The sequence below is a fragment of the Hypanus sabinus genome, chromosome 1, assembly GCF_030144855.1.
Source record: "Hypanus sabinus isolate sHypSab1 chromosome 1, sHypSab1.hap1, whole genome shotgun sequence".
NCBI lineage: Eukaryota > Metazoa > Chordata > Chondrichthyes > Myliobatiformes > Dasyatidae > Hypanus > Hypanus sabinus.
In genome coordinates, this window is record NC_082706.1 from 91,153,393 (window position 1) to 91,167,011 (window position 13,619).

The 13,619-nt window shown below is 43.7% G+C and overlaps 1 protein-coding gene across 3 annotated transcripts in view; it reads left to right on the plus strand.

Moving 5' to 3' along the window:
* LOC132395399 (grainyhead-like protein 2 homolog) overlaps window positions 1-13,619 on the plus strand; it is a 155,554-nt gene that overhangs the window by 64,241 nt on the left and 77,694 nt on the right. For all 3 annotated transcript variants that reach the window (XM_059971922.1, XM_059971932.1, XM_059971942.1), the window contains one exon: window positions 11,643-11,698. In XM_059971922.1, the coding sequence (XP_059827905.1) occupies window positions 11,643-11,698 (56 nt within the window). The remainder of the gene's footprint in view (window positions 1-11,642; window positions 11,699-13,619) is intronic.

The following is a 13,619-nucleotide window of genomic DNA, read 5'->3' on the forward strand; positions in this document are numbered from 1 at the left end:
TGATTTCAAAATCACTGAATAACATTACACATTCAGTATGGTTTTTCATAGTTTCACAAGTACACTCAAGTTAAATTTTTGGATAAGTTGATTAGTTGGGCGGGGTGCTAACATAGTGGTTAGTGCAATCATCTTACAGCACCAGTGATTACCAGTTGAATTTAGATTCCTTCTGCTGTCTGGAGGAAGTTTCTACATTTTTTTCTCCAGTGCTCTGGTTTCCTCCTACATTCCATGGATATACTGTTAGAGTTAGTCAGTTATGGGCACGCTATGTTGGTGCCAGATGTGTGACAACACTTGCGGGTTGCCCCCAGCACAATCCTGGGACTGCGTTGGTCATTGGCACAAAATGACGCATATTATTATTTTGTGTCAATATTATTTTGTGAATGTATGTGCTGTATGCGCTCTGTTTCACACCTTTTGCTAATTGCAAAGTTTTGAGACGAACTCTGGGCCTTTTACCCTGCCAAACATATCTTGATAGCATCTTGTTCCATTCATTGATTAATCTCTATTGGTAGGGTCTGAAAGAGTCATAACAGTCTGGGCAGTATATTCATTTTAATAGACTCAATCCTTGAACTGAGACTGAAAAAAGGAATCAGGTTCCATCTTTCCATATCTTCCTTAATTTTTTTATATAAAGGCTGATAATTACATTCTGATAATTTTGCCAAATCTTTTGGCATAATGATGCCCAAATATTTGAAAGACTCTGTGTGCCATGCCCAGGGATATCTACTTTCAATTTCTCTTGGTAGACCATAGTAATATGAAAGTAATTGGTTTTTATCTATGTTGATCTTGTATCCTGATAATTGACCATATTGTTCAAAGGATTGTATCAATTTAGTTAAAGAGTATGTTGGTTGCCCTAGATCGGGGGTCGGCAACCCGCGGCTCCGGAGCCACATGTGGCTCTTTTAGGTCTGTGCTGCGGCTCCCTGTTGCTTTGGGAAATAATTGGTTGTGGCGACCCTTTTCCTGGCACATCCGAACCGACTCACAATAAGATAGCCTACGGGGGTTTGCGAGCACAGAGCTTTGGAGCCTCTGCGCCATGGGGGGGGGGGGGGCAGGTTGAGGGAGGCTTAAAAGTGAGGCTGAAGATTTCGAATAAAGTTTTTTTCCTTCGACTGCAGTTACCGACTCCGTGTCGTAATTTTAGCGCTGCGTGTAGCACACCGCTACATGGTCAGTATTTAATTAATATGTTTTTTATGTTAGTTTGTTAGTTTTTGAAATGTAAATCTAAATTTGAAGATTATGGTGATCTTGTACAATCTAAATAAGACGTTGTGGCGGGCGACCCATTTCCTGACACATCCGAACCGGCTCACAATTAGCCAGCGTTCAGGCTAAGGGAGATAGCCTACGGGGGTTTGTGAGTACGTGTCTTTTGCAGCATCCGCGCCCATGGGGGGCGGGTTGAGGGAGGCTTAAAAGCAAGGCTGTTTAGTTCGAATAAAGCTATCTTTGACTGCAGTTTACTGACTGCGTGTAGCAACCGCTACAACGTGTTTTTATCGCTGGCTGTCCAGAGGGGAGGTGCTGAAATGCTTTGTCGCGCGTCTGGAAGAAGTGAAAACTTTCCTGGGCAGCAAAGGGCTCAACTTTCCTGAGCTGGAACAGCCAGAGTGGCTGGAAAAGCTACACTTCATGGTAGACATGACAGCGCACCTGAACACGCTGAACACAGCTCTTCAACGGGGTAAGGACGTACAGCCCTGCACATGTTGGGGGATGTTTTGCATTCGAGCGCAAGTTGACGTTGCTTGCCAGAGATTTACAGAAAGGCACATTGTCTCACTTCCCCAATTTGAGAGAGTTCAAACAATGTCACGACATGATAAATTCGGAGTATTTACATTCTGCAATCATCGCAATGCAAACATCGTTTGGGAAACGCTTCTGTGAGTTCAGAGAGGAAAAAAACACATTATCCTTCCCGGTCACTCCCCTAAGCATCGATCCATCCCTACTGAATACGACTGCATTGTCAGGTGTGAGTCAACCTGAAGAAGTATGATAAATATTTTAATTGCGTATTATTTTACGTATATTCATATGTTTTCATTGTTCAGTGAAATAGTCCTTTTATTTTTCAGGTTGACAGCTGGCTGACGTTATTTTTGGTTTGCTGCTGGCGGCAAATTTAAGTTTGGCGTTTTTCATAAATACAAGAAGGACTCAAATAGACGTTGAGTATTTTACTTAAAAGTAACCTTCAACCCAACGTCTTTTTTTCGGAGTTCAAAATGTTTTTGTTGCATGCAGAAATGTAATTTCGTTTTCTCTGCAGGAGTTCATCAATTTCATAAATGCAACACATTATAGTTTATTTATACATAGCATAAAGGCAAAACAAAACGTTGTATGCAGTGTTATTTCATTTTAAATGTCAAACGGGTTTTGCGGCTCCCAGTGTTTTCTTTTCTGTGGGAAACGGGTCCAAGTGGCTCTTTCAGTGGTAAAGGTTGCTGACCCCTGCCCTAGATGGATCAAAATGTCATCCGCATAACAAGCCAGTTTATGCTCGGTCCCTTTAATAGTAATTCCCCTGATATCTTCGTTTTGTCTGACGTATTGAGCTAATGGCTCCAGATATAACGCAAAGAGTAGCGGTGACCATGCACAACCCTGTCTCGTGCCTTTCCTGTCCTGATGAAGGATCTACAATGTAGACACACAGCAAGAAAAGAATGTGGTACATTAGAAGGTGCCCTTCCTCCTTCCCTTTCTCCCATGGCCTACTCTCCTCTCCTATAAGATTCCTTCATCAGCCCTTTACCTCTTCCACCTATCACCTCCCGGCTTATCACTTCTTCCCCCCTCCCCCAAATGCTTACCTTCCAACACCGCTGCCCACCTCTCTTCACCTATCACATCTGGCTTGTACTCCTTCCCCTCCCTCCACCTTCTTACATTGGCTTCTTCTCCCTTTCCTTCCAGTCCTGATGAGTAGCCTCAGCCCGCAATGTCGACACTTCATTCCTCTCCGCAGATGCTGTCTGACCTGTTGAGTTACTCCAGCGTGTGTTGCTCAAGATTTCCAGTGCCTGCAGACTCTCATGTGTTTCTGGTTCAGCCGGTGATTCCTGCTGCATTTCCTTCGCATTTGCCGGCTCTCTGGTTTCCCCACACTCTCTGCATTCACCTGGTCCACTAGAATATTTATCACGGTACTGTTCACCATCAAAAAACTGAATTAATAGTCTGTCTGGAAGATCTTCCAGTTCAGTCTGTTTTTAATATTTCGCTTTGTTGGAATTGAATTGAATTGACTTTATTTCTTACATCATTCACATACATGAGGAGTAAAAATCTTTACGTTGCATCACCGTCTAAATGTGCAATCATAGTTATAGTAATTTATAATAAATAATATGTACAACAGGACAGTCGATATAGCATAGAAATACAATTGTTTCAGCATGAATTAATCAGTCTGATGGCCTGGTGGAAGAAGCTGTCCCTGAGCCTGTTGGTCCTGGCTTTTATGCTGCAGTACTGTTTCCTGGATGGTAGCAGCTGGAACAGTTTGTGGTTGGAGTGACTCAAGTCTCCAATGATCTTTCAGGCCCTTCTTACACATCTGTCTTTGTAAATGTCCTGAATAGTGGGAAGTTTACATCTACAGATGCAGTGGGCTGTCTACACCACTCTCTGCAGAGTCCTGCGATTAAGGGTGGTACAGTTCCCATAACAGGCAGTGATGCAGCCAGTCAGGATGGTCTCAATTGTGCCCCTGTAGAAATTTCTCAGGATACGGGGACCTCATACCAAACTTTTTCAACCGTCTGAGGTAAAAGAGGCGCTGTTTTCATCACACAGCTGGTATGTGCAGGCCACGTGAGTTCCTCGATGATGTTTATGCCAAGGTACTTAAAGCTGTTCACCTTCTCAACCCCAGATCCATTGATGTCAATAGGGTCTAGCCCTTCTCCATTCCTCCTGTAGTCTACAACCTGCTCCTTCATTTTTGCAACGTTGAGGGAGAGGTTGTTTTCTTGACACCACTGTGTCAGGGTGATGACTTCTTCTCTGTAGGCAGCTTCATTATTATTTGAGATTAGGCCAATCAATGTAGTGTTGTCAGCAAATTTATTTAGCAGATTGGAGCTGTGGGTGATGACACAGTCATGGGTATACAGAGAGTAAAGGAATGTTACTGAAAGACATTAGCAATTCTTTACAATCTCAATGGCTTCTACAATATGGTTGGCATGTTTAAAAGAAGTTAATAGTCACCTCAAATTTCTAGAGGGTAGGTTAGGGGTGAAAGGTGAAATATTTGAGAGAAACCTGAGGGAACAACTTCACTCAGAGGGTGGTGCAGATGTGGAAAGAACTGTAAGTGAAAGAGGTGGACAGGGGTTCGATATGAACATTTAAGAGAAGTTTGGATAAGTTGGTCTCCCCCCTCACTGTGGATGGGATGACATCTCTCTCTCTCTCCCTACAGGAGAGAGAAAGAGAGTCTGTGGCATGTCAAACTGTTGGGTGAACAATGGTTTTTGTTGGACTGCAGATCTTGGTCTTCCTTTGGGGGCTTTGCTGTGCTTGCTCAGTAGGTGGTGGGCGCTGATGCATCCTGCTGGAGCAAGTGGGGAGAGTGTGAGGGGGGAGGGTTGATGCTTCGCAGCTGTTTGTGCGTGGGAGGGGGGAGGGGGGCTTGGGGGTTCTAACGCTTTTCTGTCATTCATTCTTTGGTTTTTTTTTCTGTTTTGTGGATGTCTGTGAAGAGTAAGAATTTCAGGTTGTATACTGTATATTAAATGGCACCATCGAAGCACATGGGTGGGAGGGGTATGGAGGGCTATGGTTCAGATGGAACTAGGCACAATAATAGTTTGACATGGACTAGATGGGCCATGGTGCCTGTTTCTGTGCTGTAGTAATCTATGACTGTAGGACTGATGCTGTGTTATTTGTGTCTACATGGTTTACAACCATTTCAGGCCAACACATCACTGACAAGAAGTTCTGGGTCTCCACATTAACTGCACCCCTTTGGGTGGCATAAACTCTTGTCAGTTTTTTTATGGCTTTACGGGTTATCATCGATTGTCTTTTTTCTGTTATTACAGCTACAATTTCAGGTTGTTATCATTTCAACTGATTACAATAATATTTGTTATTGTATTATCTATGTTTAGCAATTCCATTGATATATTTACTTTCATTATCTTTGAGCGAGAGCTGGTGCTTGCTGAAAATTGGCTGACTGCTTTTGAAAATTAGCTTTAGTACTGCAGCTTTTATTGTGGCGATGCAATATACAAATGTGAAAAACTCATTAACGTAAAGACAAGTTAAATTTATTATCAAAGTACGTATGTGCAACTATGTTCTACCTTGAGATTCATTTTCTTGCAGGCATAAACAGGAAAATAAAGAAATACAATAGAATTTATGAAAAAAAAACATAAAAACGGACTGACAAACAGCCAATGTGCAAAAGAAGACAAACTGGGCAATTAGAAAATAAATAATACTGAGTGCGTGAGTTTCAGCATCCTTAAACGTGAGACTATAGGTTGTGGAATCAGGTCAGAGTTGTGATTGAAGTTATCCACACTGGTTCAGGAGCCAGGTTCTTGAAGGTTAATAACTGTTCCTGAACCTAGTGATGGGATACCTGAGCCTGATGGTAGTATGAGAAGAGAGCATGGTCTGAATAAGGGGTGTCCTTGATGATAGATGCTGCTTTCTCGTGACAGTGCTCCATGTAAATGTTCTCAGTGGTGTGGAGGGCTGTTCCTGTAATCCACCACTTTCTGTAGTTCTGCATCATTGCCCATTGATACCATTTTGTTGGTTTGACTAAATGTCCATTGAATTTATTCATTCACCAATTGTCTCTGTACATTAACTTAACATTTGTGCCTCTTTACAATGTTCATCAAATGGACACAGTAATATATTGAGTTTGCATCATATTAGATCTGTTACTGTATTTACACCACTGGTCTGCAAAAGGCAACAAGATTTGATGAATTATTGTGTGATTATAATTACTAACCACGCTTGTTTGACCTAATGATAGAAGTAGCTGCAAAAACTCTCCAGTAAGTCACCACTACGCAAAGAAAGCTCTTTCAGCATGTGGTTTTGTGAAAGAAAAAGACAAAACGGTGGAGTTCTCACCACCATCCTGCTGTTGTGGAACTACTGAACACAATACAAACAACAATGACGCATAGGGAAATCACCATTTATAGAAACTGAAAAATATACAAAGTTCTTGTGCGCAGGGTCAGATTTAGAATCCAAACCTCTTCCGAGGGAAATTCAAAAGAAGTTCATTTTCTTTTTTAAAGTGACGGAGCGCTACAGCACAGAAGCAGGCCCTTTGTCTTTAGTCCATTCCAATCTGTTATTTCATAGTTCCGTTGACCTGCACCTGGACCAAATCCCTCCATACCCCTCCCATCCATGTACTAATCCAAAATACTCTTAAATATTGAAACTGAACCTGCGCTCAATTCGGTTGGAAGTTCGATCCACACTCATTCCACCCTCTGAGTGAAGAAGCTGCCCTCAGCTTCCTCTTAAGTATTTCACCTTTCATCCTTACCAATGATTTCTAGTTGTGGCCTCACCCAACCTGGGAAGAAAACCTGCTTATGTTTACCCCATCGTGTGGCGCGTGGCCAAGTGGTTAAGGCATTGGATTAGCGACCTGAAGGTCGTGAGTTCAAGCCCCAGCCGAGGCAGCATGTTGTGTCTTTGAGCAAGGCACTTAACCGCACATTGCTGCAGTCCACCCAGCTGAAAATGGGTACCGGCAAAATGCTGGGGGTTAACCTCGCAATAGGCTAGTGTCCTATCCCGGGGGGGGGGGGGCGGTGTGGGTGGTGTCTAGTACTCTCAGTTGCTTCACGCCACGGAAACCGGTATAAGCACCAATCTGATGAGCCTATAAGGTTCGGGACAGACTTTAATCTTCAACCTTTAATTTACCCCATCAGTACTCTTAATTTGTATACCTCTATCAAGTTCTCCTCATTCTCCTACACTACATACTCATAACCTGTTCAACCTTTCCCAGTAACTCAGGTCCTTAAGTCCGAACAACATCCTTGTAAAATTTCTCTGAACTCTTTCAGACTTTTTGATATCTTTCCTGTTGGTAGGTGACCAGAACTGAACACGATGCTCCAAATTTGACTTCCCAACACTTATATAAATCTTAAAATAACATCCCAACTTAGCACTCTGATTATGAAAGCCAACGTGGCAAAAGCTTTCTTTATGACCCTGTCTACCTGAGACACCACTTTCAAGGAATTATGGATCTGTATTCCCAGATCCCTTTGTCCTACTGCACTCTTCAGTGCCGTAGAGCTAACCATGTAAGTCCTACCCTAGTGTGTTCTCCTGAAGTACAACACCTCGCAATTGTCTGCATTGAATTCTATGTTCCATTTTTCAGTCCATTTCTTCAGCTGGTCCAGACAGAAACATAGAAAACCTACCCCACAATACAGGCCCTTCAGCCCACAAAGCTGTGCCGAACATGTATGTTTTTTAGCTATTACCTGGGTTTACCCATAGCCCTCTATAGCTCCATGTACCTATCCAGGAGTGTCTTAAAAGACCCTGTCGTATCTGCCTCCACCACCGTAGCTGGCAGCCTATTCCACGCACTCACCACTCTCTGTATATAAAAAAAACTTACCTCTGACATCTCCTCTGTACCTGCTTCCAAGCGCCTTAAAACTGTGCCCTCTCGTGTTAGTCATAACACGATCCTGCTGCAAGCGTTGATAGCCTTCCTCACTATCTAGAATTTTAGAATTTTTAAAGGATGTAACTATGAAAATGGACAAGGGAGAGCCAGTGGATGTAACGTACCTGGACTTCCAGAAAGCTTTTGATAAAGTCCCACATAGGAGATTAGTAGGCAAAATTAGGGCACATGGTATTGGGGGCAGAGTACTGACATGGATTGAGAATTGGCTGGCTGACAGGAAACAAAGAGTAGCGATTAACGGGTCCCTTTCGGAATGGCAGGCTGTGACCAGTGGGGTACCGCAAGGTTCGGTGCTGGGACCGCAGCTGTTTACAATATAAATTAATCATTTAGATGAAGGGATTAAAAGTAACATTAGCAAATTTGCTGATGACACAAAGCTGGGTGGCAGTGTGAAATGTCAGGAGGATGTTATGAGAATGCAGGGTGACTTGGACAGGTTGGGTGAGTGGGCAAATGTATGGCAGATGCAGTTTAATGTGGATAAATGTGAGGTTATCCACTTTGGTGGCAAGAACAGGAAGGCAGATTACTATCTAAATGGAGTCAAGTTAGGAAAAGGGGAAGTACAACGAGATCTAGGTGTTCTTGTACATCAGTCAATGAAAGCAAGCATGCAGGTACAGCAGGCAATGAAGAAAGCTAATGGCATGCTGGCCTTTATAACAGGAGGAATTGAGTATAGGAGTAAAGAGGTCCTTCTGCAGCTGTACAGGGCCCTGGTGAGACCCCACCTGCAGTATTGTGTGCAGTTTTGGTCCAAATTTGAGAAAGGACATTCTTGCTATTGAGGGAATGCAGAGTAGGTTCTCAAGGTTAATTCCCGGAATGGCGGGACTGTCATATGTTGAAAGATTGGAGCGACTGGGCTTGTATACACTGGAATTTAGAAGGATGAGAGGGGATCTGATTGAAACATAAAAGATTATTAAGGGATTGGACACGCTGGAGGCAGGAAGCATGTTCCCACTGATGGGTGAATCCAGAACTAGAGGCCACAGTTTAAGAATAAGAGGTAGGCCATTTAGAACAGAGATGTGGAAAAACTTTTTCACCCAGAGAGTGGTGGATTTGTGGAGTGCTCTGCCCCAGGAGGCAGTGGAGGCCAAGTCTCTGGATGCTTTTAAGAGAGTGTTAGATAGAGCTCTTATAGATAGCGGGGTCAAGGGATATGGGGAGAGGGCAGGATCGGGGTACTGACTGTGTATGATCAGCCATGATCACAGTGAATGGCGGTGCTGGCTAGAAGGGCCAAATGGCCTACTCCTGCACCTACTGTCTATTGTCTATCTATTATGCCCCCAGTCTTGGTGTCATCCAAAAATTTGTCGTCTACAATTATCATCCAGATCTTTGATATAGGTGACAAACAACAGACCCTGAGGCACACCACTAGTCACATACCTTCAGTCAGAGAGACAACCATCTACTACCACTCTCTGGCTTCTCCCACTAAGCCAAAGTTGAATCCTGTTTACTCCCTCATCCTATATACCAGACCAACCTCTTATGAGGGATTTTGTCAAAGGCCTTGCTAATATCCATGTAGACATGTCCACTGCCTTTTCTTCATCAGCTTTCCTGGTAACTATCTCTAAAGACTCTATAGGATTGGCTAGATGTGACTTACTACACATAAAGCATGCTGATTATCCCTAATCAGGCCCTGTCTATCCAAATGCTTATACATCCTGTCCTCTTGAATATCTTCCAATAATTTACCCACTATTGATGTTAGGATCACCAGCTTATTCTTAGACTCTTTCTTGAAAAGTGAAACATTAGCTTTCCACCAATCCTCCACCACCTCACCCATAGTTACAGAAATGTTTTAAATTCCTCTGCCAGAGCACCCACAATTCCTGCACTAATCTCTCCATAAGGTCCAAGGGGGCTCCTTCTCAGGCCTTGGAGACTTGTTCACCCTTATTTGCCAGAAGACAACAAGCACTTCCCTGACCTCACTACCATTTGGTTTATCTGGAAACTGCAACTTTTGGTTGTGTTTAAAGACATAGATACTGGTCTCTTTGTTGCTCCACCTGCAGCTCCACATGTCAGAGCAGCTTAAGCATCAGTTTTAAGATGGAGGTTCAATTCCTCGTAAGGAGCTTTTACGCTCGCCCTGTAACGGTGTGGATTTCCACTGGGTGGTCCAGTTTCCAAAGACGTAGAGTTAGGGTTAGTGAGCTGTGGGTGTGTGTATGAGTTCCAAACCAGGGTGACACTTGTGGGCTGCCGAACATAATCCCTACTGACTTGATGCGATGCAAGTGACGTATTGTTTTGATGTACAAGTGACAAATAAAGCTAATCGTTTAGCAACACACAAAATGCTGGAGGAGCTCAGCAGGTTAGGATAGAAAGAAATAAACAGGTGATGTTTCAGGGCGGGATCCTTCATCAGAAAGGTCCTGAAGGGTCTCGCCTGAAACGTCAACTGTTTATTCAACTCCATAGATGCTGAGTTCCTTCAGTATTTTGCGTGTCTTACGCTGGATTTCCAGCATCTGCGGAATCTCTTGTGATTATAATCTTATCTCCTCACTCTGCTCTCTCTTTGTCTCATCACTGTCCCATTCACTGCTTCACTTTTTTTCTCCATTTCCTCACCTCCTTGTCTTTCCCTCACTGTCCCACTGATCACATATCCCTTCCACCATTTGTATTAGTGTCTTACAGTGAAACACTCGCACCTGATAGTACTGCTGCTGTATTCAGAAGACCCATGCCCATCAGTTCCTATGCCTAAGTATTGAATTGGATATGGACCTGGGTTGAAGTGGGTAGATATGGTCCCAGGGCATTTGATCCTCAGCAACACACACGAAACGCTGAAGGGAGTCAGCAGATCAGTCAGCATCTATGGAAGAGAAAAACACTCAACGTTTCAGGCTGAGACCCTTCATCAGGACACAGATGTCATCATGTGCTTGCTCCCTGGCTGCAGGGCCCATTGTCCCTGGCAATCGATGTCCAGGGACCCCAACGGGGATTGGTGGAGGGGTGCTGTGTTGAGTCCTAGTTAGAGTGTTCAGCTGGTCCAAGCCTCCTTGTACTTAAGCAGCAAATGATTTCTGAAGACTGTTGGCAAAGTCACAGAGGAGCAGTAGTGTGTTAAACAGCAGATGGTAGAGAAGGAGGGGGCTATGAGGAATGGTGAGGGCAGCAAGGAGGGACTGTGCAGACTAACCCATCCTGGCTTTCAGTTATTAGATAAAAATTCTAAGCTACTGGCCTTTTTCTCAGTTCGCATAACACTATTACAGTGCCAGCTTCAATTTCTGTTGCTGTCTGTCAGAAGTGTGTGTATTCTCTCCACGAGCATGTAGGTTTCCTCCCAACACTCCAAAGAATTATGGGTTAGTAGGCTAATTGATCACATGGGTGTAATCAGGCAGCACAAGATCGTTGGGCCAGAAGGGTCTGTCGCTGTGCTGAATCACTAAATAAAATAAAAGACAGACAGTGCAGCTAGAGATGGAGGGAATCTTCTGTATAAGGTGCAGATTTGAGTAGTGTGTCAGAACTGGACCATTTGTTCGCGTGTTGGGGGTGAAGGTTGGGAAAACATTTCAGAACGCAAACCCCATGATTGTCTGAAAAAGGAAGAGTGGTCAGAGGTTCTATCACTTTGCAATTGGAAATTAGGGAGAGAAACAAGGCTGAATAATTAAACACTCAGATTACAAGAAATGTGTGGCAGTGATATCTCAGTCATCTTGTAAGTTCAGTTGATAAGACTTGCATTACAGAAATGGGAAAAATAGCCCTCAAACTTTTCAGAATGTGCTTTTACTTTTATCTACTTTATATCATCATGAAATTCGTTGCTGAATTCTAATGCATGTCTTTTTAATCCCTGATTTCACTGCAGAAATACCGCAGCCCTTCATTAGGAGAAGAGGAATTCATCTACGAACAGACGGGAGGGTAAGGCACTTGAATCCCTTGGGGAAGGTGAGGTGGGGGGGGGGGGATTGAGGGAAGAAATGTTAACGCACACACAAAATGCTTGAGGACTCAACAGGTCAGGCAGCATCCATGGAGATGAATAAAGAGTCGACTTTTCAGGTCGAGACCCTTTTTCAGGAGCGGATTTCCAGCCTCTACAGACTATCTTGTATTTATGAATTCTAGTGCTCTGTTATGGGAAAAATTCAGATGCCATAGTTACACAGAGAGTGCCTTGGATCCTGTTCATCCACTTTTTTGTCCCAGAGCTTTACAGTGGTCACTTTATGGATACCTCCTGAACCTAATAAAGTGCACACTGAGTGTACAGTGTGTTCGAGGTCTTCTGCTGCTGTAACCCATCCACTTCAAGGTTCTATGTGTTGTGTGTTCAGAGATGCTCTTCTGCACACCACTGTTATACGACCTGGTTATTTGAGTTACTGTCACCTTCCTGTCAGCTTGAAACAGTCTGGCCATTCTCCTCTGACCTCGCTCATTAACAGGACATTTTCACCCACAGAACTACCACACACCGGTTATGTTTTTTGCTTTTCGTACGATTCGCTCTAAATTCTAGACACTGTTGTGCATGAAAATCCCAGGAGATCAGCAGTTTCTGAGATACTCAAACGGCGACGGCTGGCACCAGCAATCATCCCACACTCACACCAGTGCCCAAGAAGAGCAGGGTGAGCTAGCTGCCTCAACCACTACCACCCAGTGGCACCCACATCTTCTGTGAAGAAGTGCTTTGAGAGACTGGTCATGGTCAGAATCATCTCCTGCCTAAGCAAGGACCTGGACCTGCTGCAATTTGCCGACTGCCACAACAGGTTTATGGCGGATGCAATCTCACTGGCTCCCACTCAGCCTTGGATCGCCTGGACAGTAGGAATACTTACATCAGGCTGCTGTTTACTGACCACAGCTCAGCATTCAACACAGTCATGCTCTCAGTTCTGATCAAAAAGCTCCAAAACCTGGACCTCTACCTCCCTCTGCAACTGGATCCTTGACTTCTTCAGCGGGAGACCACATTCAGTGCTGTTTGGAAACAGCATCTCCTCCTCGCTGGAGGAGACTTGGTTTGTCATCAAAGACTCTTGCAAATTTCTACAGATGTACCGTGGAGAATATTCTAACTGGTTGTATCACCATCTAGTATAGAGAGGCCACCGCACCAGATCAGAAAAAGCTGCAGAAAGTTGTAAATTCAGCCAGCTCCATCTTGTGCACTAGCCTCCCCAGCATCTAGGACAGCTTCAAAAGACGCTGGCTCAAAAAGGTGGCATCCATCGTTAAGGAGCCCCACCTCCCAGGACATGCCCTCATCTCTTTGCTTCCATCAAGGAAGAGGTATAGGAGCCTGAAGACACACACTCAACGTTTCAGGAACAGCTTCTTTCCTTCTGCTGTTATATTTCTGAATGGACAATGAACCCACGAGCACTACCTCACTATATATTTTTCTGCTCTTTTTGCTCTACTGATTTAATTAAAATTTTTATATATACTTATTGTAATTTATAGGTTTTTAAATATCATTATGCATTACAATAAACTGCTGCTGCTAGCAACAATTTTCATGACTATGCTAATGATACCAAACCCAATTTCACAGGTATGTTACAAGTCATTGGATATATTTAAAGGGAGGTTGACAAGATCTTGATTAATAAAGGCACCGAAGGCTATCAGAGTGGACTTGACAGGTCAGGCAGCACCTATGGAAAGGAGTAATAGGTCAATGTTTATGGCTGAGGCCCTTCATTAGGACATTCTGTCCTCAGCAAGGAGTTACTCTTGTCTCCCTGTACCCGTACCTTAGTGAGTTCTGCGCTCACCACAGCGCCAGGCTCTTCTTCTGTCCTCTTTGTCTCCAAGCCAAGTTCTTTGG